The sequence below is a fragment of the Sarcophilus harrisii genome, chromosome 3 (genome assembly GCF_902635505.1).
Source record: "Sarcophilus harrisii chromosome 3, mSarHar1.11, whole genome shotgun sequence".
Classification (NCBI taxonomy): domain Eukaryota; kingdom Metazoa; phylum Chordata; class Mammalia; order Dasyuromorphia; family Dasyuridae; genus Sarcophilus; species Sarcophilus harrisii.
In genome coordinates, this window is record NC_045428.1 from 600,635,734 (window position 1) to 600,662,302 (window position 26,569).

The window sequence follows — 26,569 nt, forward strand, 5'->3', positions numbered from 1 at the left end:
GGTGGGGGTGCGGGGTCACACAGACACAGGACACGGAAAATAGGGAAAGGATGTCTTTATTGGCAAAGCAGCTGGCAGGGCCACAGCGGGCACTCTGGCACACGGCCCCACCCCCGCCAGGGGGGCTCAGAACTTCTGGAACTGCTTCTTGGTCCCGGCTGCCTTGGTGACCTTCAGCACGTTGAACCTGACGGTCTTGCTGAGGGGCCTGCACTCGCCCACAGTCACAATGTCTCCGATCTGGACGTCTCTGCGGGCACAGAACGCGGAAGGTCAGCTGCCGACCCCCAAGCCAGAGGTCCTGCGGGGTCCAGGCTCACAAGGCCGGCACCTGAGCCCCTCCGTCACAATGAAAGAGGAAACTGAGGCCGAAGGAGGGAGATGGGGCTGGGCCAAGTGGACACCAATTCCGGCTCAGCCTGGAGGCCTGCGGGCAGTCAGCAGGACCCAGTCAGGGGGTAGCTGGCAGTGCCCTTTGAGGCCTTCCTCGGGGCCAGGGTGACCTAGCCTGCACCCCCTGCACAAGCGTGGGGCCACGGAGGGCACAGCCGGCATCTTGGTACCCGCAGCGCTCAGCCCAGAGGCTGGCACCCAGTGGGAGGAGGGGCCTCCCCAGCCTGGCTCAGGGTCCTTCCTCTGAGGAAGTGGTGGCCCAGTGACAGGCGGGCCCAGAGGGAGGGTCTCAGACACCCCCCCTCGAGATCCTGGCTCCTGTTGGTGCCCCGGGCAAGGCCCTTACCTGAAGCAGGGTGACAGGTGCACGGACATGTTCTTGTGGCGCTTCTCGAAGCGGTTGTACTTGCGGATGTAATGCAGGTAGTCCCGGCGGATGACGATGGTCCTCTGCATCTTCATCTTGGTCACCACCCCTGGGGGCGGCGAGACAGGAGATGATGGAGGGTCCCCAGCAGGGCAGGGGTCCCACGTCCCCAACCCACCCGGCCCCCGACTCACCAGACAGGATCCGGCCTCGGATGGAGACGTTGCCAGTGAAGGGACACTTCTTGTCAATGTAGGTGCCCTCGATGGCCTGGAGGGAAGAGAGAAAGTGAGGGGGAGGGGCAGGCAGCCAGGGGCTGGGGGGAGGGGGGCTAACGGGCACTCACCTCCTTGGGGGTCTTGAAGCCCAGCCCGATGTTCTTGTAGTACCTGGGCAGCTTCTCCTTGGCCGTGTCCCCAAGCAGCACCCGCTTCTTGTTCTGGAAGATGGTCGGCTGCTTCTGGTAGGCACGCTCAGTCTGCAGAGAGAGGGCACAGTGGGGGGTCAGGGCAGGGGCAGCTGGGCACACAAGTGGAGGGGCAGATGGGCACACACGGGGTGAGGGGTGGGGCTGCTGGGCACATAACTGGGGGGGCTGCTGGGCACACACGGGGGTGAGGGGTGGGGCTGCTGGGCACATAACTGGGGGCTGCTGGGCACATAACTGGGGGCTGCTGGGCACACACGGGGTGAGGGGTGGGGCTGCTGGGCACATAACTGGGGGGGGCTGCTGGGCACACAACTGGGGGGGCCGCTGGGCACATAATTGGGGGGGCTGCTGGGCACACGCTCCCCAGGGGCCGCTGGGCACACACGGGGGTGAGGGGGGGGGCCGCTGGGCACATAACTGGGGGGGCTGCTGGGCACACACGGGGGTGAGGGGTGGGGCTGCTGGGCACATAACTGGGGGGGCCGCTGGGCACATAACTGGGGGGGCCGCTGGGCACACACGGGGGTGAGGGGGGGGCCGCTGGGCACATAACTGGGGGGGCCGCTGGGCACACACGGGGGTGAGGGGGGGGGCCGCTGGGCGCACACTCCCCAGGAACTAATGGGCACACATCTGAGGGGCCGATGGGCGCGCACACTCGCCAGGGGCCGGGAGGGCGCACTCCCCGCCGAAGGGAGGCAAAGACAGGCCAGAGACACGCGAAGGCAGAAAGCGGGCGGGCGCAGGGAGCCGAGGGAGGCAGACACAGAAAGGGGCACAGAGACAAGGGGGGAGACGCAAACATCAGAGAGACCGGGCAGTGCCCAGAGACAGGAGGGAGACAGAGACGGCAGAGACGCAGAGGGCTCAGACCCTCAGGGACGGGAGGGGAGTCGGAGCCCCGGGGGCCAGGCCCCTCAGAGACCCCGCAGCCACGTGGGGCCGCGGGCGGCAGGACCTGCGGCGGGGGGAGGGGGTCCTCCCCACCCCCCCACCGAACCGAACCCGCGCCCACGCATGCGCGCACCTGGATGTCCGCCATGGCGCCGCGTCGCTCGTCTCCCGCTCCTCTTCTCTAGGACGAACGGACCGAAAAGGACCGGAAAGCCGCCGCCGGGGTCTCCTTAAACACGAGGCAAGGGCCGAGCAGGAAGTGACGCAACACGCCGGAGCGGGCAGGCGGGGACCAAGACCGGAGCTAGAGGGGGACGTGGGCAGGACTTCCGGGAAGCGGAGAAGGAACACGTGGTGTCCATCCAGGGGGCGGAGAAGGAAAAACACCACGTGGGAGTGGGTGGGGCCTGGCGTGGGGCGGGACTTCCGGTGGGACGCCGCCGCGGAACGTCCCCAGGGCCCTTTTCTTTTGCGTCCGCCAATCCAGCGGCGGCCTCTTTGTGAGTCTGCGGCCTGGAACCCCGCACGGCCCTGCCCCGCGACTCCCCCTGCGGAAGTTGGGGGCACAGTCAGACCCGATGTGGCCTCTTTTTTTCTTCATTGTAGGGGACGGGCCCCCGGGGAAGGCTGGGACACGGAGGGACCGCGATGTTTCACAGCATCGGGCCTTTTGTGGCAGCCGCTGGGCCAGGCTCCTCCCCCCGCCCTCCCGGGGCCCCATTTTACGGGCAGGGACCGAGGCAAGCGAGACTCGGGCGAGATCACAGCGCGCGGACGTCTCGGCCTGGGGCGGGCTGACTGCGCCCCCTGGGGGTCCCGCAGCGGGAGGGCCGGCGGGAGGCGGGGCTCTGTCCGGTCCTGGGGCGGCGGGGAGGCCGCGGCGCGGGCTGTGGGGGCGGCCGGCCCCGGCCGGGAGGGACTCGGAGGCGTTTCCCCAGGGAGCCTCTGAGGGCTGACCGCGCGCCGCAGCGAGCCCCTCCCCCGCACGCAGACCTGGCCCTGGCCCAGCCCGGCTACCCTCCGGGGGATCTCCGGCACGTGCGGCCTCCGGAGGCCTGGGTCTGCAGCCCGAGCCAGTGGCTGGCGCTTGTATGAGGGCGCCCGCCTCCCGCGGGGTCTCAACACTCGCTTTTTCTTTTCCTGGGCCTGCAGAGTTTGCAGCGTTCGCCCTCGCAAAACCTCGCGTTCCCGATGTTTCCCCCTCCCCCTTCTCTAAACCGGGGGTAATTCAAGCTTAAACGCATGCAAAAGAAATGAGAGGTGCTTAAAGCCTTATGGCACGTGCCCCGGGCACTGTAGGCGCTTAATAAATGCTCGGTTCCTTCCCTCACGAGTTTTTGTAAGACCCTGCGTTCCAGATTGTTCTCCCTAACTCCCTTACCTCCCTTCCCCAGACTGCAAGCAGTCCGAGACGGGCTAAATGGGTGCGTTTCTTTTAAACGTTTTCCCTTTTGTCGTGTCCTGCAAGGAAGATCAGACCGAAAGGGGGAAAAAAAAGGGCAAGCAAACAACAACAAAAAGGAGAAAACTGGATGTTTGGTTCCACAGGCGTCTCCAGGCTTCTGGCCGGATGCCATTTTCCATCCTGAGTCTATTGGAATTGCCCTGGATCCAGCGTTCTGCTCGTTTCCCTCCGAGTGAGAAAAAGGAGAGTTAAAGCATTTGTTGTTGTTCCTATGTATTGGAGTCTTCTCCACCTTGTTTGGTGTTTCCTTATCCAAGATATGGAGTGAATCATCTATTTCCTTACAGATGAGGAAACTGAGGCAAACAAGTGACTTGCCCGAGGTCACATAGCTAATCATCTTGTGTCTGGGGTGAGTCGGGTTGGAACTGGGGAAGTCTTCCTAACTCTACCCAATGTGCCATCTCGCTGGCCCCAATTGTGGGTAGAGGCTCCTAGGAGGCACATTGGGGCGCTTGACATAAGGAAGACCTGGCTCCAAATAAAGCTTCGGGCAGTTTTTAGTGCTGTGAGCCTGGGCAAGTCTGCAGGCCGGCTTCCCCACTGCACTCATCTGTACAAGGGGGATATAACATCAATTACCTCCCCGAGATTGTTCTTTTTTTTGCTTTTAATTATTAAAGCTTTTTATTTTCAAAACATATGCATAGTTTTCAGCATTCACCCTGAGAAAATCTTGTGTTCTTGTCGGTGGAATCGTGAATGGATCCAACCATTCTGGAGAGCAATTTGGAGCTGTGCCCAAGGGGCCTCAAAGTGTGCATCCCCTTTGACCCAGCAATACTACTACTGGGCTTATACCCCAAAGAGATCTTAAAGGAGGGAAAGGGACCCACATGTGCACGAATGTTTGGGGCAGTCCTGTTTGTAGTGGCCAGAAACTGGAAACTGAATGGATGCCCATCAATTGGAGAATGGCTGAATAAATTGTGGTATATGAATATTATGGAATATTATTCTTCTGTAAAAAACGACCAGCAGGAGGATTTCAGAGAGGCCCAGAGAGACTGACAGGAGCTGATGCCGAGGGAAATGAGCAGGACCAGGAGATCATTATATACTTCAACAAGACCATATGATGATCAATTCTAATGGACCTGGCCATCCTCAGCAATGAGGTGATTTGAGCCAGTTTCAATGGTCTGATGGAGAGAGCCATCTGCATCCAAAGGGAGGAACTGAGTGTGAATCACAATCTAGTATTTTCACCTTTTTTGTTGTTTTGCTTGCATTTTGTTTTCTTTCTTGTTTTTTCCCCCTTTTGATTTGATTTTTCTCGTGCAGCACAATATTTGTGGAAATATGTACAGAAGAATTAATATATTGGATTATTTTCCAGCTAAAGACAGAGGGTCGGGGGGAAGGGACGGAAAAATTGGAACACAAGGTTTTACAAGGATGAATGTTGAAAATTAGCCATGTATATATTTTGAAAATAAAAAGCTTTAATAAAAAAAGAAGGGGGAGAAAAAAAACCTGTGATCCATACTGAATGGACTCTACAATCCACTCTTTGGGTGAAGATGTCTCTCTCCATCGGGTGAAGATGTCTCTCTCCATCATGTCTATTGGAATTGGCCCAAATCACCTCGACATTGAAAAGAGCCACAATGGATTGTAATATACATCTTGTTACCATGTACAATGATCTCCTGGTCCTGCTCATTTCCCTCAGCATCAGTTCGTGTAAGTCTCTCCAGGCCTCTCTGAAATCCTTCCACTGGTCATTTCTTACAGAACAATAATATTCCATGACATACACATGCCTTAGCTGATTCAGTCATTTTCCAGCTGATGGGCATCCTCTCTGTTTCCAGTGCTTGCCACAAACAGGGAAGAGAAAAGAAAGATGAAAGAGAGGGATGAAAAGGGGGGAGAGAAAGTGGAAGAGAGACAGAGGAGAAGGGAGGGAGGGAAGAGAAAGGTGTAATATTCTTCTCTAAAATGTAATATTCTCGTGTTGGGTTTTCCTTGGTCTCTGGAGGCAGCCTTTGTTTCAGTTCAGGAATCCCCCCAAACGCAGCCAGGAGTTAAACTCCAAATCCTTTATTGTCTCTTTCCAAGTCTTGTCTCCTTTCCTGTGGCCCGGTTAGCTTTCTTAGAAGCCTTCTGTGGTCTTGGTTCAGAGAGCTGCTGCTCCCACCTCCTTCTCTGGCTTCTGAATCTCCCTGACTGAGGCAAGAGCTTCTCATGAGTTTGTCCTCCCAGCCCCTGAGGCTTCTAGTTTATATGCCCCACACTGAGTATACACCAATCATTATATCACCAGGAAACCATTATTTGTTATAGGATTAAATCAATGCTAAACTAGATTTAACCACTGTCTCCTCAATCCCACTTAGTGCCTTGTCTCAAGTTCTGGCCCATAAAGTCTCCTTCTACGATTAAATCAATCACAGGGAACCAGGCTAAATGAGATAACTATTGTCCCTATCAATCCCATTGACTGAGCTCCTCCTTTCGAGTTCTGGCCCCTAACAGAAAGGAGTGAGGGAGAGGGAGAGGGAAAGGGCATGGGAGAGGGAGGGAAGGAGAAGAGGGAAGAGGAGGAGAGAGAAGGGGGAGGGAAGGAGGGAGAGAGAGATGAGAGCCTGTCTGCCTCTCCCCACCTGGGGCCTCCTCCATTCAACCACCAAAAGGCTTTTTCTGAAGCCCAGGTTTGCCCCAGTCACGCTCCCCCCCAGTCGTCAATCAAATCCAGCAAGTTCCCTATTGGCCCCAGGATCCAACACAAGATGCTGTTTTGACACTGGGGGGCCCTCCTTAGCTTTCCTCACCCCTCACACCTTACTTCATGTACTCTAGCCCACCTGGCGGCTCCTCCAGCATTTCCTCTGGCCCTCCCTGTCCCCTCAGGTCCCCTAACCCCTGCCTCCCCCAGGCAGCCTTCATGAAGGCCCGGGTCTTTATCCTGGGTTCCCAGGATGCTGTCTCCCCTCAGACAGAGCAGTAACTCTTGTACCACTCCTTGTACCCCCAGCATTACGCATGGGCTGGGACTTAACAGGTGCTTCTTGTTTGGCTGGTGAATTGTGACTTTCTCACAGTCACTCAGCCAATCTAAAGTTGGATTTGAACTCAGGTCCTCCTGCCTACAGGCTACTACTCTGGGCACTGAGCCCCAGGATCCAAATGAGCTCAGGGGATTTGAGATTCTCATGAACTCAGAAGCTGGACTGCCAAGGGCTGAGCAATGAGTCCAGAGGGGACGGAGGCTTTTTCTGGTAATCTGGCGGGGAAGAGGAGGAGCCTTGTGTGCTGTCAGAGGACCCAGGGCCAGGGAGAGCACGAAGGGGGGATGACACCGGCCCCTCTCGCTGCTTGCCTTCCAGATTTCTGGACCTGAATAGTCTGCTCCCAGCCTGCCCCACCCGGGCATGCTAAGCTGGCTCTCCCAACACTTCCTTAATAGGAATTCCTGACTAACCTCCTGCCATTTCTTGGCTCTCCCCAGCTGCCCAGCCCTCTTCCTTGAGCTCTCCAGTGGGATGGCTGGGTAGGGAAATGGGGAGAGCGCCGGGCCTGGAGGAGATCACTGAGCCTTGCGGGTCTGCTCCTCACTCGTTAGAGGCCGAGCAGCAGAAGGTAGATCACCAGTATCCTTGCCAAGAAAAGTACAAGTGGGATCAAGGAGAGTCGGACTTTCCTGCCCCAGAGTGATCCTGCTCCGTCCTGCAAGTCCCTGGCAGGTCCCCTCCCCAAGTCAGCCCTTGCCAAACCCCTCAATGTCTTCTTGCCTCCTCCCGGCCTGAACATTCAGCTGCACAGAACTGAAAATCCCATTGTCCACATAAGTGCCCCTTTCCCCCTCATCTTCCATCTCACCACCACTGTACCCCATGCCCCGGAGCCAACCCTTCGGGAAAGGTGGCCCCTTTTCCTTAATCCTAATCCCTCCCGTGGATTGCAAATCAATATTCTCCTTCAACCCTTTTAAAGGGGCACAGGGCCTCACTCCCACTTTTTCTCCCAAGATGCTGTGACACTGACTTGTCCAATGGTCTATGGCCACCGTGGAAGCTTCCCCCCCCATTTCCCTTGGGTCACCTCATTCCTACCCACTTCTCCGTGATTTAACCCACGACCCTATACTCGTTCTTGTTCAGTTTGGTGCCTTGGTGGCCCGATTTAGTTTAATTTGGGTCTGGCCATGTCCCTCTCCAGGAAAAGTCAAAGTGAACTCCCTCAGGGTCGTGTGCTGGGAGGCTGGATTTGATCTCAGTTGCTTCAGGTAGGGTACTCCTTCCCTTTTATAACCCAGAGTTCCTCACAGAACTGCCCCGCCCCCATCACATCCTCAGAGAAGAGTGCTCACAGGTGATTGCATTTTAGTGGTTCCCACTTACCATCAGCCCCCAACCACCTGGAAAGCCTCCCTAGCCACTCAAATGGGTACGGCCACACTAGCCTCTGCCTCCATCTGCCCGGAGGTGAACGCAGAAAGGAATACCTGCCTTGATGCAGTACTTTTGAGGGTGCTCCCTCAGCCACCCTCCCACCAAGCAGCTGGGGCTCTCCCCTACTTGGGGCATTTTCTTCCCTTTGGAAGGCATTCTAGATTCATCTGTTCCTTGCACCCAGGGCCTATCTACAGCCAAGATGTTGGGAACCAAGGTTGACCTCTGCTTATGGGACTGTTGGAATATAGGACCTCAATACAATCAAGGGCTTTGGAGTAATCCACGGCCACGGGCTATTTCCAATTAACTAGGAGGGGCCTGAAGTAAGGTAAAGTTGTTGATTGGGGGTGGGATGGGGTTGATCAGTCTGGTAGGTAAACAGGCCTAAAGCTAAGTTAGGGAGACCCAGGGCACCCAACTGCACACTTGAGAGGCCAGGCTTCTCAGAGCTGAAGTAGAACCTAATGGGCAGGAGAAAAACTTGCTCTTGGTGGACAAACTTGTTGAGGTTAGGAAGGGACAAGAATCCCAGAGAATGGTAAGCAGTTTTCTGAAGATGATGGCAAAGGAAAAAGCACTGAAGCAGAAAAGAGTTCCGGGTGGTACAACCTGAGTTTGATAGGACCTCAAGGCAAGGAAGCAAAAATCCTAATATGGCCAACACCAGACCCCTAAATGGCTTTTAACCAAAATTTGCTTTAAAAAATTCAACATTTTATTTATTAAGCACCCAGACTGTGGGTACAAAGCAGTAGAGACCAAGCTCTGTCTTTGGGGAGATTTCCAAGTCCCACAGGACCTCTCTCCCCCCATCCCTCCCAGGGCCCTCAACCCAAGATTGTATGCAGATGTAGTCTGACCCCTCTCTCCATTCCCAGGCCACATCACTTTAACCCCGGAGGGAAAACAAAGCACTCCTCAGAGGCAGGCATCCCACCTTAGGAATCTTTCCTTCCTCAGTTAAGGACTCAGTTAGGACAAACCTATGGCACTGAATGTCCTTTCAAGCCCTGCTTGCTGTGTGTGTGGGCCCTCAAAGCACTCCCTCCCCTGATGGGAGGCACTGGCACAAAGGGACAGAAGGAGCCAGGAGTCCGGTTGCCGTAGATGATACACTTTATTGGACTCACACCAGCAGCCCGTGCTTCTTCAGCACCTTTGTGTATTTGTGGATTTTGCCTTCCACGTTCTTCTCTGCCTGTTTTCGTAGTTTCTGTGGGAGAAAACGAACTGTGACTGTGGGTCCAGGAACCGGGCAGCTCCCTCCCCGCAAGCCCCCTGGCATCAGCTGAGCCATGTGGCTTTGTCGGCAGTACCCTGGAGGCATCCGAAGACCATCGTGAGAACAAACATCATCTGCCAGGTGTCTCCAGTGGCTCCCCCCAACCCGTGTCTCACCGTAAGCTTCTTTTTCTTTCTGTAATGGATCTTGGCTTTCTCTTTCCTCTTCTCTTCCAATGTAGCAGTCACAGCCTGGTATTTCCAGCCAACCTCATGGGCCAGGCGCCCCAGATAGGCAAACTGTAGTGGGGAATACACGGACAAAAATCACACTCGAGACACCTTTTCTCTCTGCTCATCAAAACCTGGGGAGCAGGGCTCCAAAAGGCTCCCAGCACCCAATTCTGAAAAGATCCCCCCCAATGTTAGGGAAAAGACCTCATTGCACCCACCTTCCTGGTTGGCTTCAGTCTGACCACTTTGAGAGCAGCTGGGACCACCATGCGCTTCCTCTGCAAGGGAAGGAGCCAATCAATGGGGTGATGGTGGAACACTAGGGATGGGCCTCCCACCCAGGGCTGGTGTGAAGTTGGGCGTCTCAGATAACACTGGTTTTCTCAGGGAGACCTCAAACAATGTAGGTAACAGAGCATCACCGACGCCAGGGGGCAGACCCGTGGGGAGCTCACCTTGTCGTAGGGTGGGGGGATGCCGTCAAACACCTTGAGGCGCTCCAAGGCAGCCTGGCCTCGCTTGGTCTTGTGGGGAAGCATGCCTGGAGAGAAGAATTCCAGTGAGGGGCCACCCCTCTCTCTAGCTGGGCACCAAATGCCCCTCCCCCCCCCCCAGAGAGCTCAGATGGAGGTGCATGGATCTTGTCATCTCATGGTCGCTAAACTCGAACCTGTGACAAAAGTCGCCATCATCACAGCCCGGGCCCAGCCCCACCACGAGCAGGGCGCTCTCCCCCTTTTACCTCGCACGGTCCTCCAGAAGATCCGGCTCGGCGCTCGGAAGTGGTAGGGGCCTCGGGAGGGGTTTGTGTTCATGCGCTTTCGGAGGAAGGCCAGGTACTTCACTGGGGGGGGGGGGGAAGAAGGGGGTGAAAAGCTGTCCCGAGCACCGGGAAAGGCCCCCTCCCCCCGGGCCAGCATCAGCTACGCCTTAAGGCACAATCAGCAGGGACCAGAGATCCGGCCCTCTGAAGACCATCGTGAGAAAGGACATCACCTGCCAGCCGCGCCCGAACCCCCGCGCCCGCGCCCGCCCGACTCACGCTTGTTCCGGTAGAAGTTGCCCGAGATGTTGATGCCTTCGCAGCGAACCACCACCACCTTCCGGCCTGCGGGGACAAGGAGCCCGAGTCAGCGCCGGAGCGAGGCTGGGGGAGGGGGTCGGGCTAGGCCTCAGAGCGGTGCATGGTTTGGTCTCATGGTCGCGAGACTCGAACGAAAGATGGTGAATGTTCCTCATCACCGGCCTTGCCGCGCGCCCTCCCGGGCTCCTCGCCCCGTCCCCGGGCCCACGTGGCGCGCGGACGCCCCCGCACTTACCCAGCAGGACTTGCTTGGCCACGATGGCCGCCAAGCGGCCCAGGAGGTGGCCCCGCCCGTCGATCACCAGCACCTGAGGGAGCAGGAGGAGACGCGGGGGTCAAGGCCGGCCCGAGACCCTGAGGCCACGTGATTCTTCCCGGCCTCGGCCGGGCCCGTCCCGCGGCTCAACCCCCGCTGCCCCATCGCTGGGTGGTTCCGGCGCTGCCCCGCGGGCCGTGCTACCGTCGGCCGAGGTTCCGGAGAAGTCTGGGCCCGCCACAGACTCAGCAGCACTCACCTGCCCGTCCGCCATTGCCGACGCCGCCCGGGAAAAGAAGGAGCTCTTCCACCGCGGGGCCTCCTTATCCACCTCACAGGGGCATCGGAAGTGACGCTGCGTCGGCGCGGCTCCCTATAGGTGGAGGAACGCCTCGCTCCTCCCCCTGGGGGGGCGGCGAGGGGCTATTGCGCAGGCGCGACAAGCCGTGGGCGGGTTGGCTCCAGAGAAGGCGGCCGCGCGCCGCTCCGTGGGGTTGGGCGCAGGCGCAAAGGCAGACGCTTCTTCCAGAGGCCGAGCTCGTGCGCCTGTGGAGGGGGGCGGGGCTCCTGGAAGATTCACGTGGTCCTGCCTGAGTCAGGCTTCCCTGTCTGTCAGGGGCCCCTTCGGGGCGAGCTGCTGCCATCTTTGTGAGGGGCGATCGCCCCCCCCCCCCCCCCCCCCCCTCCCCCCCAGACATGCGCACTCCGGCCCGCCAGGCCGGTGCTGGGTTCCTGCGCCGCCGGGCGGCAGCGTGTTCAAACCCTGCTCCCCGCCCCTCCCCCAGCCTTGCCGGGGGATCTCCTAAGCGGGTCCACGGGCTGCCAGGGCTCTGGTTGCTAAGTTACCAGTAGGGGGCGTGGCTTCAGTTCCCCTCCCTCAGTCCTAGCTGGGCTCTCTTCCGGGTCTTTCCTGGGGATCTTGCCCTGCATTTTCTGCTAGAACCCCGGAGCTCCCTCACTGCCCCTCCCATTCAGGTCCCCTGAGGTACCAGCAGGGGGCGTCGGGAGCGCCTGACAGCCCACTCCCCATTCTGGTCCCCTTGTGGACCCAGCCGCGGCGAGTCGGCAGCACGCTGACAGCCCACTCCCCATTGTGGTCCCCTGGGGGTCCCAGCAGGAGGCGTCGGGAGCGCGCTGACAGCCCACTCCCCATTGTGGTCCCCTGGGGGTCCCAGCAGGAGGCGTCGGGAGCACGCTGACAGCCCACTCCCCATTGTGGTCCCCTGGGGTCCCAGCAGGAGGCGTCGGGAGCGCCGGACAGCCCACTCCCCATTGTGGTCCCCTGGGGTCCCGCAGGAGGCGTCGGGACGCTGACAGCCCACTCCCCATTCTGGTCCCCTGGGGGTCCCAGCCGGGGGGCGTCGGCAGCACGCTGACAGCCCACTCCCCATTCAGGTCCCCTGGGGTCCCAGCAGGGGCGCCGGGAGCCGCTGACAGCCCTTCCCATTCAGGTCCCTGGGGTCCCAGCAGGGGCGTCGGCAGCACCTGACAGCCCCTCCCCATTCTGGTCCCCTGGGGGTCCCAGCAGGGGCGTGGGCAGCCGCTGACAGCCCACTCATTCAGGTCCCTGGGGTCCCAGCCCGGCGTCGGCACCGCCACAGCCCCTCCCTGTGGTCCCTGGGGGTCCCGCAGGCGGGGAGCAGGGTGGGCGGGGTCCCCGCCCTCCCCTCCTGTGGCCCGTGGAGCCCCCACCTCACACTGAAGCCCTCAGCCCCTCCCAGGCTCGGCCGGGGCGTTGGGGGTCCGAGGGCCGTGACTCCACCACCCCCTCCCCACCCTTTTATCTGACCACAATTGACCGAGAAAAGGGTAAAATGATCTGAGTCCTCAGAGCTTTTTCAGAGGGGGCTGGATCGGCCCCAGGCCCCCTCCCCAGCCCCCGGAGGGGAGCCTGTCCCAAGAAAAGGGCCTTGGGCCCTTTCCAGGAGGCGCCCCGTCCCCGGGCCTCAAGGCCTCCAGCTAGCATTTTCAAGCACCTCCACCCCCGGGAAGCGGGCAAAAGCCCCCAGGTTCAGGGCCGTGGGTCCCCCTGGGAATCCCACCCGCCCGGGGGGAGCACCACCTGGGGGGACCGGGACCTGGGGCTCGGGGTTCCCTCCTCCCTCTGTTCCATTCCAAGTGCCCACCAGACCAGCAGAAGGTCTGGCGCCCAGCGCCCAGAAGCAAGCTGGAGGGGCCGGGGTTCGCCCCTCCAGGGCCTGGTGGGAAACGGGGGCAGGAGGAGGGGGGAAAATGGGGAAAACCCTTTACTGCCCCCCTCCCCCCCTTTGGGCCCTGGGCAATCCCCCCGGGCACCTCACCTGGCTGGCAGGAACTGTTGGAGGGCTGGAAGTTCTGTGAGTGATGAGGGGCCGAGGGCCCCGGGTTGGAGACTCCAGCAGGAGGAAATGTTGGCTTTGGAAACGGGAGACAGCTGGGAAAGGACTGGGGGCCAAGGGAGGGGATGGGGTGTCCCCGCGGTCCCCCCTGGGCCGTCCCCGGCACCGGCCCCCCCGGCCTCCCCCCCCTAGCTCAGGCTCAGCCTGAGCCCCCACCAACACCGGGGGCCCCAGGGCCCCGAGGAAAAGGCCCCTGGGATTTTTAGGATCCCGCTGGGGACTGACCTGGTTGGCCTTGGACCCACAAAGTCATCTCGGGCACACGCTTCCAGGGCCCGCAGCTTGCTTCCGCCACCACTTCAGGCGGTCCAGCGTTCCCTTCGCCGGCCCTGACAGGGCCCCAGCACTGCCGGGCCCTGGGAGAAAAGCCTCCGGGCGGGGGGGATCCCGCCCCGTGACCAGAACTTTGGGAGCCCCATTCCCCCCACTATCCCCACCCGGATTTCTGGGACACGACGGGTAGCCCCAGCATAAGTCCATGGGGAGGACCGCAGGCCCCGGCCCCGCCTCGGCTCAGGGAGACCCGGAGGCCGACGGGGAAGCCACCTCGGCTGTATGGGTCTGGGAGAGAAGGCCGGGCCCCCAAAACCCAGGGGCCACCCGGGAGCCGGGCCCAGGATGCCGGCCATGGGGAGCGGCCCGGGAGGGTCAGCCCGCTGGGCTGGGGAGGGGCCGGCGTGGGGGCGGGGGCCCGGGGAGGGTCAGCTGCCGGGAGCGGGCCTGGGGGAGGGCCGGGGGAACGGGGGCCTGGGGAGGGCCGGCCGCCTGGGCTTGGGGAGAGCCAGAAGGAGACAGGAAGAACAGGAGACTCGGGGACGGATGCCCCAGAAATCAGTTCTGTCAGAGCCAGAGCAGAAGAGGGGACAGCAGGCTGGAGGGTGGGGAGAGGCAGGGTCGGGAGACTCTCACCAAGGTGCTGATGATGCCGGGGTAGATGGAGCTGATGGGGCTGTCTGGGAAGGAGCAGGGATCTGCGAGGGCCCGGGGCAGCAGGAGCAGCAGGAGGGAGGCCTGGGAGCGGGAGGTCTGCTGAGCAGGGTCTGCCCTCTCCGAGCCTCCCCTATGCCTCTGTTTCTCCCCATCTGAGCAGCCTGGGCTCCTGCCTTTGGGAGCCCTGTCCAGGCCACCTCCGTGCTCAGGCTGCCTCCCCTCCGGCCCTGCCTGGGCCCCCCTCACCTGCCCTCCCTTGCCCCAGCCTCGTCCCCTGCCTGTCCCTCCCCATCCCGCCCTGGGGCTCTCCCTCATCTGCCTCCCCGCTCCATCTGCTGGGAATACGACAGTGAGGGGCTAGGCTGGGGCCGGGCCGGTCATCTTGAGTTGGGGCCCCTCATGCTGCCTGGGCCCTGGGGGACAGAGCCGGCTCAGCCAGGGACCTGGGCGTCCGGGCCCCTCCCCAGCCCCCTTCATGTGGCTGAGTTTCTCCCCCACCCTGCTTCCTGCCCCCGCCTCATTACTGTGAATCATGCCCAACCTTCCAGGAAGGCATCCCCTGCCCTCGGTCCCTTGGCAACCCTGCACCCCCTTTCTCACAGCCCTTGAGACCTGGGTGCCCGCCCCACCCCCTGTATCCCTCAGGTAGCCAGCATCCCCAGCCCCGAGGAAGTGGGAGGCACTGCAGCCCCATCCAGAACACGGGCACTCCCTGCTCGAGCCCCTGGGGGCCGGGCGCCCCCAGCCCCTGGGCCCCAGGCATGCTGTCCCTGGCCCTGCACCAGGGTCCCTGTCCAGGACGGAAGGTCCCGGGAAGGTCTGGGCCAGACATCGAGATCGAAAGTGAAAGGCATTTTGAGAAAAGTTTGGGAATCCATGGGGAGGAGCCCTCTGGTGGCTTCAAGTAGCGCTGCAGGAGGCAGGGGGACACCTGGTCCTTCCTGGCCTGGCTCAGCCCCAGTGGGGAGGTCTGGGCCCAGCCATGGCTGCAGAGTCCCTGCGCTCGGCCCCTCCGAGGGGATCGGGCTGAGGAAACCTCTAGTTTCTCTGCCCTGACGGGGACGGGCTCTCACACACTGAGGCAAAGCGGAGATGGCAGCACCGACACCCGGACTCCCAAGGGCGGGAGAGCCAGGGAAGGGGCAGGGCAGAGAAGGGAAGGGGAGAGAGGCCGGAACCCTCGGGCCACATCCCACAGCGAACCACCCACCGCGCTTAGCCATGTCCTGCGCCCGAGGCATTGTTGGCAAAGCTGCCTAAGGGGGCAGCGAGGAAAGCACCATGTTGTCGTGGCAAATCAGACCCAGATGCTCCCTCCCAATGAACCAGAGAGCTGAGAGGCCGGGACCATGTCCCAAGGTTGCTGATGGCCTCGGAACTGGATGACGACGGCCAAGCAGCCGGCAGTGAATGTCACCAAAGATCCCCGCCTGTGAGGGAAGCAGGAACCTGAGACGGACGGAGAAGCCAGGAGGGTCTCTAGGAGCAGGATGGAAATGTAGCCCAGCCACCCAGTGATACAGGCGGATAGACCCTACCCCATGGAACAAAACTCCCAAGGACCCGCCAGGCTGGCAAGGCGAGCGGGAGGGGCCGCGCCGCCCACACCGGGTGCGTTTTCAGGCCTCCTCCTTGCTCAGCTATGACTTTTCCTCTTTCTCTCATTTTTAACCTAACATTTGTTCCGGGAGGGGGATCTCAGGGAAACTGAGGGATGACAGAGCACATTTTGGTAAAAAGATCTTTAATTGACATGACATTATTCGGCAGCTGGGGGGCTCTCTGGGAAGCAAGGGAGGACAGGATATCAGGGAAGGGAAAATAATCTTCAAATCATCGTCAAGCTTGAAAACCTCGTCCCTTCCGCTCCCCGCCTCAAACTCCTTGTCCCTGCCCAGCGGTCCGCCCGGCGCACGACGGTCACTCGTCCCTCCTTCCCTCGCCGCCCAGGACGGCAGCTGCCCGAGGGTGGACTCGGGTGCCCCTGGCCCCAACACTCGCTAAAATGGTTGGACTTAAGAGTACAAAGACCCATGGGTGTCGGAGGACTGGGGGGGATGGCAGCCAGGGACTGAAGGACTCCAGGAGTAAGGAAGACTTGGGGGACACGGAGGAACCGAGGGGTTAAGAGCCCACAGGAAGAGTGGCTTCCCTGCTGAGCCCCCTGGCCCGGGCCCGAAACTCCCCACCACGGAGCTGGGCTGGTCGCCCCGTCTGCATTGGTCTGTTCTGGATTCGGGCCGAGGGGCCTCCCAGAGAAGGAGCCTCCGGGAGAAGCGGCCGCACGGGGCCAGGGAGTGGGTTTGCTTTGCTTGGCACACGGAGGAGTGCCTGGGGACCAGCAGAGAAGCTTCCTGCCACCCAGAAGGTGGCCAGGCTGCCCCTCGCGGGAGAGGGTCCCTCGTGGAAGGCTCTGAACGCGGGCAGGAGGCCCCGGGCTGAGAGACCGCCCAAGGAAGGCTGCCTGAGGGTCCTGGAGCCGCCTGTGAGTCCCGACCCCCAGTTCGCCGCTCTTTCCTCATCAGCCAGCTGGACGGACGTCAGATCGTTTCTTCGGGAGGGGACCATGGCGAGGGCCGGACCTGGGCCCAGAGGCCCTGTGGGCCTGGGGCCGGGCTCAGATGTCTCCCAGAGACAGCCAGAGCGCCTTAGTGCGGGCCGCCCGAAGGCCCAGCTCGGGTCCGGCCCCCTCGCCCTCCCGGTCCCAGCATCGGCTGCGGCCTCCGTTTGCCCACACGGCCTTGAGGTTTCCAGCGGAGGCCCACTCCACAAACTGGGAGCCCTGGGAAGAGGAGCAGAGGTCAGTGCGGGGCTGGGAGAGCCTTGGGAGACCCCGGGCCGGCCGTCGCCTCAACGAGAGGCACTGAAAAGAGGGCAGGGGTGCGGGCAGGAACGGGAGTACCTGAGCAGAGCCGAAGTACCACAGGGCAGGGACGTCCTGATGAAGGGCCAGGCAGCGGGTGAGATGATCGCGGTCTCCCGTCACCACGTTCACCAGCCCGGGGGGGAGCAGGCCGGCCATGTCCTGCCAGGAAGAAAGGGTGCTGGAGAAGGGGCGCTGCACTCCTTGGGGGGGGGGGGGGGAGGGAAAGGCGGGCGGGCGGCAGAGCCCAGTACCTGGCAGAGCTGGAGAGCCGGCAGCGGGCAGGCCCCGCTGGGCACCGCGACGATGGCGTTGCCCCAGGCCAAGGCCGGGGCGATGAGAGACACAAAGGCGAGCAGGGGCTGCTCCCTCCGGGCAGACGATGGCCAGCACGCCCAGAGCCTCTCGAAGGCGCAGAAAAGGCCCATGGGGCCCGGCGCTCTGTGGGGAGAAGGGGCATGGGTCAGGGGTCAGGGAATGGGGTTGGGGGGGGCAAGGAGGAGGGGTACGGGTCAGGAGGTGGAAGAGGCTCACGTGCAGGCCGGCTCCCTGGGCGTGGACCTGGGCGCCCCAGGCCCGCAGCCGGGCAATGCTCAGCACCACTTCAGTCCGAGTGTCCGCAAGGTCGCTGCCCGTCACCTCCACCAGCTGTTCTGCCAGCTCCTGGCTCCTCTGGGATACCGCGTCAGCCAGTGCCCACAGGGCCGACGCCCGGCTCCCTGGCACCCGGCTGGCCCAGCTGGGGGCAGAGAAGGGACAGAGGCAGGTGAGGGGGGCCCCGGGGCTGGGGTCTCCCCTCCCCCGCCTCCTGCCACTGCACTCACGCGGCTGCCGCCTTGTGTGCCGCCTCCACGGCCTCCCGGATGTCCTTGGCGCCCCCCTCCGCCACGTGGGCACAGATGCGCCCGCCGGAGCCCAGGACGGGCCTGGAGCTGCGGCTGGAAGGGTTCTGGAAGCGCCCGGCCACAAAGACCCCATATGGGGCGGTCGCGCTGTGGGAAGAGGCTGTGCTGAGGACCCCTCCCTCCGCACCCCTCCCCCCCTGGGATGTGCTGGAGGCCCGAGCAGGAGCTGACCTGGCGGGGGAGGTACCGGACGGCAGGACGGGGGGCGCCGACAGGCCAAACTTGTCGTAGTCCAAAAGCTGCGGGGGCCCTTGGGGCCGCGGGGGGATGCCCACCGGGTGCAGGTACTCGTAGAGCCCCTATGAGAGTGTGGGGGGGGGGGGCAGTTAGGGCGTGGGCAGGCCCAGAGCGAGGGGAGGGGGCAGGGGGAGCGTCACTCACATCAGGGCCCCCGTGCCAGGCGGAGCCGTTCTCCTTGCAGCCCCCCACGGGGGCGGCCGCGTCCTTGAGGCCGTGGGCGTTGATCCAAACGGTGCCCATGAGGAGCCTGGCGGGAGAGGCCAGAGCGTCAGGCACGGGAGAGCCAGCCTGGGGGGCTGGGCCCAGGGCTGCTCCTACGCCCCCATTTCCCAGAGGGGAAGACTGAGGGAAAGGCCCGGCAGGGTCAGGGCCTCCTTACTTATAGGCCAGGTCCAGGCCCAGGGTGAGCCTCTCGCTCCACACGCTGGCGCTGCCCCCTCGGGGGGTGCCGTTGCTCATGGCCAGAGCCTCCTTGGCCGTGCGGAAGGGGAAGACGGTGACCAGAGGCCAGGGTACCTGCGGCGGCCAGGGGGGAGTCTGAGGCTGGGGAGGGCCTGGGGGGAGTCTGAGGCTGGTGAAGGTTGGGGGTGGGGGGGAGTCTGAGGTTGGCGAGGGCCCGCACCCCGCTGTTCCTGGGCTGGGGTCGTGGGCCGCCGCTCGCTCACCTCCGCCTGGGCACAGGGGCTGGCTGGGGCCAAGCCCAGGACCAGCGTCGGGGGGAAGAACGGGCTCTGCGGGGGGGTGCTCCCATCTTGGAATATCTGTAAGACACAAAGAGGAGCAGGAGCCCCGGAGCCCCCTGAGCCCCCCGGGTCCCCCAGGTGCCCGCCGGGCCGCGCAGCCTCCTCACCTGGGCCCCTTGGCTCTGTGCCTCCTGGACGTAGCTCTGGGCCCTTTCCCAGGCGGCTGGCCCCCGGGTGCCCATGTCCACAGCCCAGTCCAAGCTCCGGCCCTGGCGCACTCTGCGCAGGCGGGTCTCCAGTTTCCACAGCATCTCCTCATAGGCAGACAGTTGCACCAGCAGCCGCAGCCCCCCCTGAACCCCGAGCCCAGGTCAGCCGCGCCCTGCAGCACCCCCCCCATGCCCTGCGGCCCATGCCACACCCCCCACCTGTTCTGTGCCCTCTGTTCCCCCCTCACATGCCCTCTGCCCTCAGGCCCCCCCTGCTCCCTCCACGCCCTGTGGCCCCCCTGTGCCCTGCAGCCCATGCCATGCCCTCCACCTGCTCTGCGCCCTGTGCCCCCCCTGGCACGAGGAAGAGCCCGCTGTTGCCCCGACTCACTGGGCTGCGGTCAGACCAGGCTGCGTCCACCACCCCTTCCACTGCAGAGTCCAGGTCGGCCGTGTCCGTGACCACCAGCAGAGACTCCGTGCCCAGGCTCAGGGAGAGGTCCGCACCGCTTCCAGCGAGTGCCCGGCGCAAGGCCTTGCCTTCCTGGGGGGACCCGACCACTCGGCACCTGCCCGGAGCCCGCAGCTCCCAAGCCGGCATCCCCGTGCCAACCCCCGTGGCGCACCTGCACAGGACCAGAGAAAGCGACCTTGGCCACGCCGGGCAGACCGGGCAGCAGCGTCTCTGGCGGGGCCGTCCCCATGACCACATTGAGGACTCCGGGAGGCAGCCCGGCCTCCTCACTCAGCTGGGCCACCAGCAGCGCGCTCAGGGAGGCCGGGCCTCCAAAGACCACCACAGTGCACCCTGGGGGGGCCAGGAGCCGGTCAGGGCCTGACAGAAGCCCCCTCCCCCCCCCCACGGGACCGGCCTCCACGGGCTCACAGGAGAAGGAGTGACACGTAGGCAGGGGAAGCCGGCCAGCCCGGACGGGGAAGCTGCGTGGGCCACAGAGGGCGGCTAAGGGGACAGGAGAGCCGGGAGGCAGGCAGCCCCCGGCAGGCGAGGTGACCAGGGCCGCAGGGCATGTGGGGGGCCCAGAGGGGAAGGACCGGGCGCTCAGGGGTTGGTGCTGCCCAGAGGAGGGGCCAGCCTCAGGAACGTCCCGGTGCCTCGGCCTGCCTCAGTTTCCCTGGCTGCAAGCGGGCCCCAGCAGCACTTATCTCTGGGGCCATGAGGAGAAGTGCCCGGCCTGGAGGAAACACTGTAGAACCGGCCAAAGTCGCAGCTGGAGCCCCCGACTAGGATGGGGGACTTTGTTTGGGATACGAGTTTGAGGTGCCGTGAGGACATCCAGAAGACAGAGTGGGGCCAGAATTACCAAGGAAACCAGCAGAGAGGAGGGCCCGAGGGGAGAGTGCCCAGCATGGGCGGGAGCAGCAGGGCGGGTGGGGGCGAGCGGGCAGAGGCACCAGAGGGGCAAAGGGCTCAGAAAAGATGGTGCTGGCCCAGCAGGAGGGAGCTGCCAGAGGCCCAGGGAACTGAGGCCAGACTGGGGCCCAGGGGGCGAGGAGGGGCTGGGGTGGGGAGGAGGAGGAGGGGCCGGGGGTCAGCCCCAGCAACCTTCCAAGGAGCGTTGGCCCTGGCCCAGAGGTTTCCATGCAGCAGCCCAAGGAAGGCCAGGCCCCCCTCACCCCAGCATCAGGCTGGGCCCAGGATCCTTCCAAGGAGCCTCGGCCCTGGCCTGGACTAAAGGCCCGAGGAAGGCTGGGCCGGGCCCCCCTCACCCCAGGGTCCGGGGTAGCCCTCTGAGGGCCTTCTTCGGCCCTGACTTACCCACAGCCAGAGCCGGGCAGATCCTCCACATCATCTCGATGAAGGAGAACGCTGGCGGCAGGACGACCGCCACCACTCCTGGGGAAGGAAGAGCGGGGCTGGCAGCATGCCCACTGCCGGGGCAGCCAGGGGAGAGGGCCGGGGGCGCCCCCTGGGGGCGGGGGAGCGCCAGGGGGGCGGGGGCGTCTCACCCACGGGCTCCCATCCGGAGAGGGCCTGCTCCTGGGTCTGGGCCCAGCTCGCGTGGTACTGCAGCAGCTGCTGGGCCAGGGGCAGGTCCCCGTCCCGGACCTCGCGCACCACCCGGCCCGACGCCATGGCCTCCAGAGTCCACAGCAGCTTCTGGTGCCTGCGGAGCGTCTCTGCCAGCCTGGGGGAGGGAGAGGTGGGCACGGCCGCCGGCTCACTCCTCCTCCCAGGTCCCCCAGGGGCTCCGATCCTGCAGGGACTCCCCGCGGGCGGGGGAAGAGCCCCTGCGGCCCGGTCCGGTCCCAAAGCGGCAGAAACATCTGCGTCCGGCCCACTTCCCCTTCCGTCCCGTCCCCGGGGCAGGCAGAGGAACCAGGCCGGGGCCCCTTACCTAAGCAGGTGCTGGGCCCGGGCGGCCCCGGGCAGGGGGCTCCACGCTTCCAAAGCCCGCCCGGCCACGTCCACGGCCAAAGCCACGAAGCCGTCGTCGGCCTGCAAACAGCTGGCCAGGAGCTCGCCTGGCCACAGAGCCCTTAGCGCCCCTGCCCGGCCCCGGAGGGGGCACGACCGGGGCGCTTGGGGACAAGGGGGGGCCGGTACCTGAGCAGGGGTCCCTGCAGGTCACGGGCTCCTGGCCCTCCGGCTTCAGCCACTTTCCGTTCACAAAGTGCCCCAGGGTCGAGCCCTGCTTGTCCAGCCAGGCCTGAGTGAAAGGGGGCAACGTCAGGGGGCCCGGGAGAACCGGACGGGGGGGGGGGGGGGGAGGCAGATCCCGGGCCGGGCTCAAAGTCTCGTGACCTCGGGTCCGGGACACCAGGATGGGGCCGGAAGTCCGCCCGCGGGGCTCCCGGAGGCTGCAGGTGCCGGCGGGAGCAGAGTCCGCTGCCAACGGGCCAGGGCCCAGAGGCCCCGCAGCCCGGCAGAAGCACATACAGCCTGCAGTCCCAGCGGCCGCGGGGGTGCAGAGGGCCCGGACAGCGGCCGCGGGGGGCACCCGGGGCTCGGGATCCCCAGGGCGGGGGCTGCAGGCTGGCCCGGGGGCGGGGGCGGGGCACTCGGGTAATGGGGGGGGTAAGTCAGGCACCTGCGGGGGGGGGGGCGGGGGGGGGGGGGGGGGCCGGGCCGGCTCAGGGGGCGGAGGGGCGGCGCTGCCCGGGGCGCCCGGCTGCAGGGGTGCACGCGCTGGGGGGGCCTCACCAGCACCAGCGAGGGGCTCTCGGGCGCGGGGCCGTAGTCCATGGTGGAGAAGATGCTCCGGACCCCGGACGCCCCAGCCGAAGGGCCCGTGACCGTGGCCGCCGCCGCCGCCATGCCGCCTGCTACAAGTTGCAGCCCCGGGACCCGCCTCCCGGAACACGCCGAGCCCCGCCCCCTTCAGCGCACGCCCCGCCCCTTTCCCGCCGCAGCTTCCCATTGGTTCGCTTGAAGTACCGGAAATGGGGCGGGGTCGTAGGCAGGAAGTGTGGCACGAGGGCTTCCCTGGTGACGGCCGGACTAGCGGAAGTGGGGCGGAGCGTCCGCAAGGCTCCGGCCGGTGGCTGAGGTCTCGGCTGTTTGTGGGTCCCGCGTCCCCGCTTCCAGCGCCCGGTCTGTGCCCGGAGGGGGTGGCGGCCTCCAAGCGTTGTTTAGACTCGGCAGCCCCGGGGGCGGGGCGGGGGCGGGGCGCAGAACTCCCCCTAACGCCCGCAGCCCCCGAGGGTCCCGTCCTGCTCCCACTAACCGGACCGAGGGGGGTGGGGGGGGGAGGTCCCGGTCCCCGCCCGGCGGGGTCTCCTTTAGGCGGGGCGGCCTCCCTGTCCCCGGGCCCCTCGGGGGGAGGAGGGGCGTCCCCTGACCCTTGGCGTGTCCAGCAGGTGGGGAAGCCCCCGCGCCCCGCCCGGACCATGGCCTCGGCCCCAGGAAGGGACAGCTCCCTGCTGGCCGCGGAGCTGAGCGAGGAGGCGAGAGCCGAGGCTGCGGAGGAGAGCCGGGGCCTGTGCGAGCAGATGCTGCTGCAGGTGGGCAGGGCCGGGCCAGGGCCCGGGGGCTCCCGGGGCTCCGGGGGCGGGGCCGCGCGGGCTCACCCGGCTCCGTGTCCCGGCAGGCCATGCAGAAGATCCTGGATGCCCAGTCCCCCATGCCCGACTCCAGGCAGATCCAGCCCAAGGCTGGTAAGGGGGCCAGGGACGGAGAGGGCCCAGTCCCAGGAGGGGGCGGCCCCTCCCTGCCTCGGGTCCCTGTGTTCCCACCTCGGGGTCCCACACATCTGCCAAAGAGTCCCCCACCCCCACCTCAGAGTCCCTGTGTTCCCACCTCGGGGTCCCCCATCCCTACCTCGGGGTCCCCTACCCCCACCTCGGGGGTCCCTGCGCCCCCACCTCGGGGTCCCCCACCCCCACCTCAGGGTCCCTGTGTTCCCACCTCGGGGTCCCACACACCTGCCAAAGAGTCCCCCACCCCCACCTCAGGGTCCCTGTGTTCCCACCTCGGGGTCCCCCATCCCTACCTCGGAGTCCCCTACCCCCACCTCGGGGGTCCCTGCGCCCCCACCTCGGGGTCCCCCACCCCCCACCTCAAGGGTCCCTGTGTTCCCACCTCGGGGGTCCCTGCGCCCCCACCTCAGGGTCCCCTCACCCCTGCCCTGTCTCCATCCCAATCGACTGGGGCCAAGACCCCTGCCCCGCCCCAGCCCCCATCTTGTTGTTTGGGAGGTGACCCCCCTCTCCCCAACCCGGCCTCCCCCCTCCAGGTTTCTGCGTCAAGACCCGCTCGGCGGAAGGAAAGGTCTTCATCAACGTGTGTCAGTCGGACGCCATCCCAGCCCCGGCCGACCTCAGCGAGCAGGAGCTGCTGTGTGTGCTGGAGGGGGACCAGGCCGCCTTCCGCATCCCCATGAGTCTGGGAGAGCCCCACGCCGAGCTGGACCGAGGTGGGCCTGAGCCCGTCCCGTCTCTGCTCCCGCCGCTCCCTCCTCTCCTCTCGCCCGTCCGCGGGGCTGCCGCCCTCCGCCCTCCCCTCCCCCGCCCGCTCCCCCTTTGCTTCCCTCTCTGGGGGTCCCCGGACGCGTCTCGGGCCGGGCCTGGGGGTGGAAGCTTGGGGAGGTCCGGGTCCTCAGCACGGGGTGTGTTTGTCCCCCAGGAGGGAACGGCTGCACAGCCTATGACGTCGCCATCAACAGCAACTTCTACAAGAAGCTTCGGGTACGGGAGGGGGGTTGTGGGGGGAGGGGAGGCTGCGGGGGGCGCTGAGGGCAGAGCTCCAGAAGGAGCCCGCGGGGTTCATGCCATGAGGGACGTCTTCCCATCTTTCCCAGAGCAATGACTTCTTCCTGGAGTTTTTTGTCACCGTGGCCATGGAGGGTTTGGAGGACAAGTACGGGACCCAGCTCAGCCGAGGTGAGGCCTTCCTCGGGGGCCGGGGGCTGGCGCTCGGGGGGCTCGGGGAGGCCGGCCGCAGCCCCTGAGCCCGATCTCGGCCTCCCGCAGAGTGGCGCCTGCTGAAATACCGGCCTTTCCTGGGCTCCATCTCCCAGCAGAACATCCGCACCCAGAGCCAGCCGCGGCCCCCGACCATCCAGGAGCTTGGAGACGGGTGAGAGGGGCCGGGGGCATCGTGCGTGCAGGAGCCCGACGCCTGGCTGGGCCTCTGCCCCCAGGCATCCTCTGCTGCCCTGGGGGCACGCCTCCCTCTACCCCGTACCCCCGGGCACCCCCGCCCTGCCCTGTGCCCCTGCCCTGCTGCTTCTGTCTGTGTTCGTGGCTCCGGCTCAGGGGACGCCAGCCTCCTGCCCGGCTGCGCCGCACGTGTCGGGGGGCTTTGTCTCGTTTTCCCATGGGGGGGACAAGGGAGGAGGGAGAGAAGGGGCGTCTGTGGGAGCACCCAGGCAGGAAGCCCTTTGCAGACGGGGAGCTTGCCTCGGGGCCCTGGTGTGCAGTAGGGGCTTAAGAAACGCTTGTTGACAGACCGTTCTCTCTCTCTCCTCTTGCCCAGATCTGCCCATACCCCTCTGAGGCTCTGGCTGGAGGCCCCAGACCTGCTCCTGGCTGAGGTGGTCTTACCCATGGTGGTAAGTGCCGGGGAGGCTTCGGCCCAGCAGAGTGCCCGGGGGGTGGGGGTGGGGGAGAGCTGGAGCCCGGCTTGTTTCCATTGGACCCATTGGACCCGGAGGGCCGGGGGTCTGCGCTGAGAAGGCCCAGGGTCATTTCTCTCTCTGCCTGTTCCAGGACTCTGCCCGGGAGCTGTCACTTCAGCTTGGGGGAGACCGGCTGGTACTGGGGCCACCGGGAACCCCCTACCACGTGGACATCTTTGTCCCCCATCACATTGACCAAGAGCAGTGCCGGGCCGCCTTCAACCGGAAGAGCAAGGTGGGCTGTGGGGGGTCCAGGGGGCCTGGGAGCCAGCGGGGGGCCAGGGAGGGGGGGCTGGCTCTTCACACCTCCTCTCCTTCCTGCAGACCCTGATGATCTCCATGCCCCTGCAGACTGCAGCGTGCTCCTGAGATGCAGGAGCTGGGCTCCGGCGTGGGTGTCGAGCCTGGCCAGCCTGCCTCACCTTCCCCTGCTGCCAAATAAAAGATTTTTATCTGGAAGAACTCTGTCTGATTTTAACTGGCTCCCACAGAAGTGAGGGAACTCAGCCCCCACGCAGGGCAGAGGGCCCTCCAACAGATGGAGGGGAGACTGCTCAGCCAAGGGGGATTGGGAGGGAGCGCTCTGGTCAGAGGGGAGGTGGGCATGGGGGGAGCACCGCCGGCCAGATGCTGGACGGGAGCTGGTGGTGTCCAGAGGTCAAGGTCAGGCCCTTCTTCCCTTGGGCACCTGAGAGGAGAGGGGGCCGATGGAGTCCATGGGACCATGGAGTAGGGGAGAGGTCAGGGGACCCCAGGCTGGGATGGGGGTGGGAGGGGGTGACAGATGTGGTGGGGAGCCTGAGGCTGCACCCAGAGATGCGTGAGTGGTCACCCGTCAGATCCTCAAGAACTAAGGTGTCACTCCGCAGATGTGGGGAGGGGAGAGCCCCCAACCGAGCTGGGGGCACCTGCAGAGTGTGAGACGGAGGGCAGCCCCGGGGGAGGCAGCAGGAGGAGGAGCAGGGGCCACAGGAGCGAGCCAGGGAAGAAGAGAGCCAGGCCAGCTATTCCTGGGCTTTGGGGAGGGGCCCTTGGTCCTGCCACTTCAGAACCGCCCCCCTTATCTAGTCAGGCAGCCGGCCAGTTCCGAAAGGCCTCGGGCTGCTTCCCCAGGCTGGTTGGCCGGCCCTGTCAGCACCCTGGCTGTGCCGGCGGTCCTCCCCGGGGCTGTGCAGAGCGGCCCTTGAGCCTCAGGACCCTGTCCCCAGGACGTAGGAAGGCCCCTGCGGAAGCTCGAGGGTTGGGGACAGAACTCTGGCTGGCCCACGCTGGTGGGGACTCTGCCCTCCAGCCTGCTTACTCCCAGCTTCCAGCGCCGGACCACCCTGCTGCTGCTTCCTTTCCGATCCCGCCATCTCTCCGCTTGTCCTGATCTCCGGGCTCTCTGGGTTCCCCAGCTCTCATCTCTCTCGGGCTCTGTCTCTGCTCTTTGCCCTCGGCCCCCGCCCCAGCTCCTCCGGAGAATGGAAGCTCCCCATTTTGTCCTGGCGTCGCCAGCACCTGCCTTCCCTGAGCTTAGGGAGGCTTAAAACCTTTTCAA

The 26,569-nt window shown here is 64.4% G+C and overlaps 5 protein-coding genes and 5 non-coding genes across 11 annotated transcripts; 1 reads left to right on the forward strand and 9 right to left on the reverse strand.

Annotated features, from left to right (window-relative positions):
* Positions 1-40: 40 nt before the first annotated feature.
* LOC100913245 (40S ribosomal protein S11) lies at positions 41-2,490 on the reverse strand. The gene is made up of 5 exons (XM_031963416.1): positions 2,218-2,490; positions 1,107-1,238; positions 955-1,030; positions 740-869; positions 41-250 (listed from the first exon to the last, which is right to left on the reverse strand). Exons 1-5 carry the CDS (start codon positions 2,230-2,232, stop codon positions 127-129), a joined length of 477 nt encoding a protein of 158 aa, XP_031819276.1. The 5' UTR covers positions 2,233-2,490; the 3' UTR covers positions 41-126.
* On the reverse strand, positions 2,241-6,532 carry LOC116422688 (vegetative cell wall protein gp1-like). Its single transcript, XM_031961733.1, has 3 exons — positions 6,416-6,532; positions 2,811-3,296; positions 2,241-2,632 (listed from the first exon to the last, which is right to left on the reverse strand). The coding sequence occupies exons 1-3, from the start codon at positions 6,530-6,532 to the stop codon at positions 2,315-2,317; spliced, it is 921 nt and encodes a 306-aa protein (XP_031817593.1). The 3' UTR covers positions 2,241-2,314.
* Positions 6,533-9,042: 2,510 nt separating this feature from the next.
* RPL13A (ribosomal protein L13a) lies at positions 9,043-11,104 on the reverse strand. The gene is made up of 8 exons (XM_031963414.1): positions 11,004-11,104; positions 10,724-10,796; positions 10,447-10,512; positions 10,147-10,248; positions 9,860-9,945; positions 9,623-9,682; positions 9,348-9,470; positions 9,043-9,162 (listed from the first exon to the last, which is right to left on the reverse strand). The coding sequence occupies exons 1-8, from the start codon at positions 11,016-11,018 to the stop codon at positions 9,076-9,078; spliced, it is 612 nt and encodes a 203-aa protein (XP_031819274.1). The 5' UTR covers positions 11,019-11,104; the 3' UTR covers positions 9,043-9,075.
* LOC111719961 lies at positions 9,225-9,310 on the reverse strand. The gene has a single exon (XR_002769870.1). It is a non-coding gene; the product is annotated as a small nucleolar RNA SNORD35 (small nucleolar RNA).
* LOC111719960 lies at positions 9,762-9,833 on the reverse strand. The gene has a single exon (XR_002769869.1). It is a non-coding gene; the product is annotated as a small nucleolar RNA SNORD34 (small nucleolar RNA).
* On the reverse strand, positions 10,019-10,106 carry LOC116423113. The gene has a single exon (XR_004233582.1). It is a non-coding gene; the product is annotated as a small nucleolar RNA Z195/SNORD33/SNORD32 family (small nucleolar RNA).
* LOC116423118 lies at positions 10,315-10,405 on the reverse strand. The gene has a single exon (XR_004233587.1). It is a non-coding gene; the product is annotated as a small nucleolar RNA SNORD35 (small nucleolar RNA).
* Positions 10,571-10,653, reverse strand: LOC116423111. Its single transcript, XR_004233580.1, has one exon. It is a non-coding gene; the product is annotated as a small nucleolar RNA Z195/SNORD33/SNORD32 family (small nucleolar RNA).
* A 5,541-nt stretch (positions 11,105-16,645) lies between the features above and the next one.
* On the reverse strand, positions 16,646-22,271 carry ALDH16A1 (aldehyde dehydrogenase 16 family member A1). Its single transcript, XM_031963417.1, is given in 18 exon segments — positions 16,646-16,834; positions 16,955-17,077; positions 17,170-17,283; positions 17,285-17,356; positions 17,450-17,654; positions 17,740-17,907; positions 17,992-18,119; positions 18,202-18,307; positions 18,440-18,576; positions 18,726-18,821; positions 18,911-19,096; positions 19,344-19,496; positions 19,579-19,760; positions 20,730-20,807; positions 20,921-21,099; positions 21,310-21,436; positions 21,519-21,621; positions 22,116-22,271. Coding segments are annotated over 18 exon segments (2,436 nt in total). The 5' UTR covers positions 22,230-22,271; the 3' UTR covers positions 16,646-16,669.
* Positions 22,272-22,380: 109 nt separating this feature from the next.
* On the forward strand, positions 22,381-25,485 carry PIH1D1 (PIH1 domain containing 1). Of its 2 annotated transcripts, none has more exons than XM_031963419.1 (10): positions 22,381-22,505; positions 22,769-22,915; positions 23,002-23,068; positions 23,647-23,826; positions 24,036-24,097; positions 24,211-24,292; positions 24,383-24,488; positions 24,888-24,963; positions 25,121-25,264; positions 25,354-25,485. In XM_031963419.1, exons 2-10 carry the CDS (start codon positions 22,802-22,804, stop codon positions 25,396-25,398), a joined length of 876 nt encoding a protein of 291 aa, XP_031819279.1. In that variant the 5' UTR covers positions 22,381-22,505; positions 22,769-22,801; the 3' UTR covers positions 25,399-25,485. The 2 variants fall into 2 exon arrangements, with proteins under 2 accessions (XP_031819279.1, XP_031819278.1); XM_031963418.1 differs by having other exon boundaries at positions 22,382-22,505; positions 22,772-22,915.
* The last annotated feature ends 1,084 nt before the right edge of the window (positions 25,486-26,569 follow it).

What these genes read in the sequence shown, in the direction of transcription:
- LOC116422688 (XM_031961733.1), bottom strand. Translation starts at nt 6,532, where the DNA reads ATGCTGGGGGTACAAGGAGTGGTACAAGAGTTACTGCTCTGTCTGAGG. An exon ending in GCTGCCTGGGGGAGGCAGGG is followed by an intron (nt 3,297 to 6,415) that starts GTTAGGGGACCT and finishes CCCCCGGTTTAG; the next exon opens with AGAAGGGGGAGGGGGAAACA. An exon ending in GCTTGCCTCGGTCCCTGCCC is followed by an intron (nt 2,633 to 2,810) that starts GTAAAATGGGGC and finishes CAACTTCCGCAG; the next exon opens with GGGGAGTCGCGGGGCAGGGC.
- LOC100913245 (XM_031963416.1), bottom strand. An exon ending in GCTTCAAGACCCCCAAGGAG is followed by an intron (nt 1,031 to 1,106) that starts GTGAGTGCCCGT and finishes TCTTCCCTCCAG; the next exon opens with GCCATCGAGGGCACCTACAT. An exon ending in CACCTGTCACCCTGCTTCAG is followed by an intron (nt 251 to 739) that starts GTAAGGGCCTTG and finishes CTGTGCCCGCAG; the next exon opens with AGACGTCCAGATCGGAGACA.
- PIH1D1 (XM_031963419.1), top strand. Translation starts at nt 22,802, where the DNA reads ATGGCCTCGGCCCCAGGAAGGGACAGCTCCCTGCTGGCCGCGGAGCTG. An exon ending in GCAGATCCAGCCCAAGGCTG is followed by an intron (nt 23,069 to 23,646) that starts GTAAGGGGGCCA and finishes TCCCCCCTCCAG; the next exon opens with GTTTCTGCGTCAAGACCCGC. An exon ending in ATCCAGGAGCTTGGAGACGG is followed by an intron (nt 24,489 to 24,887) that starts GTGAGAGGGGCC and finishes CCTCTTGCCCAG; the next exon opens with ATCTGCCCATACCCCTCTGA.
- RPL13A (XM_031963414.1), bottom strand. An exon ending in CAACTTCTACCGGAACAAGC is followed by an intron (nt 10,249 to 10,446) that starts GTGAGTCGGGCG and finishes CCCCCCCCCCAG; the next exon opens with TGAAGTACCTGGCCTTCCTC. An exon ending in CTTCTGGAGGACCGTGCGAG is followed by an intron (nt 9,946 to 10,146) that starts GTAAAAGGGGGA and finishes TCTTCTCTCCAG; the next exon opens with GCATGCTTCCCCACAAGACC.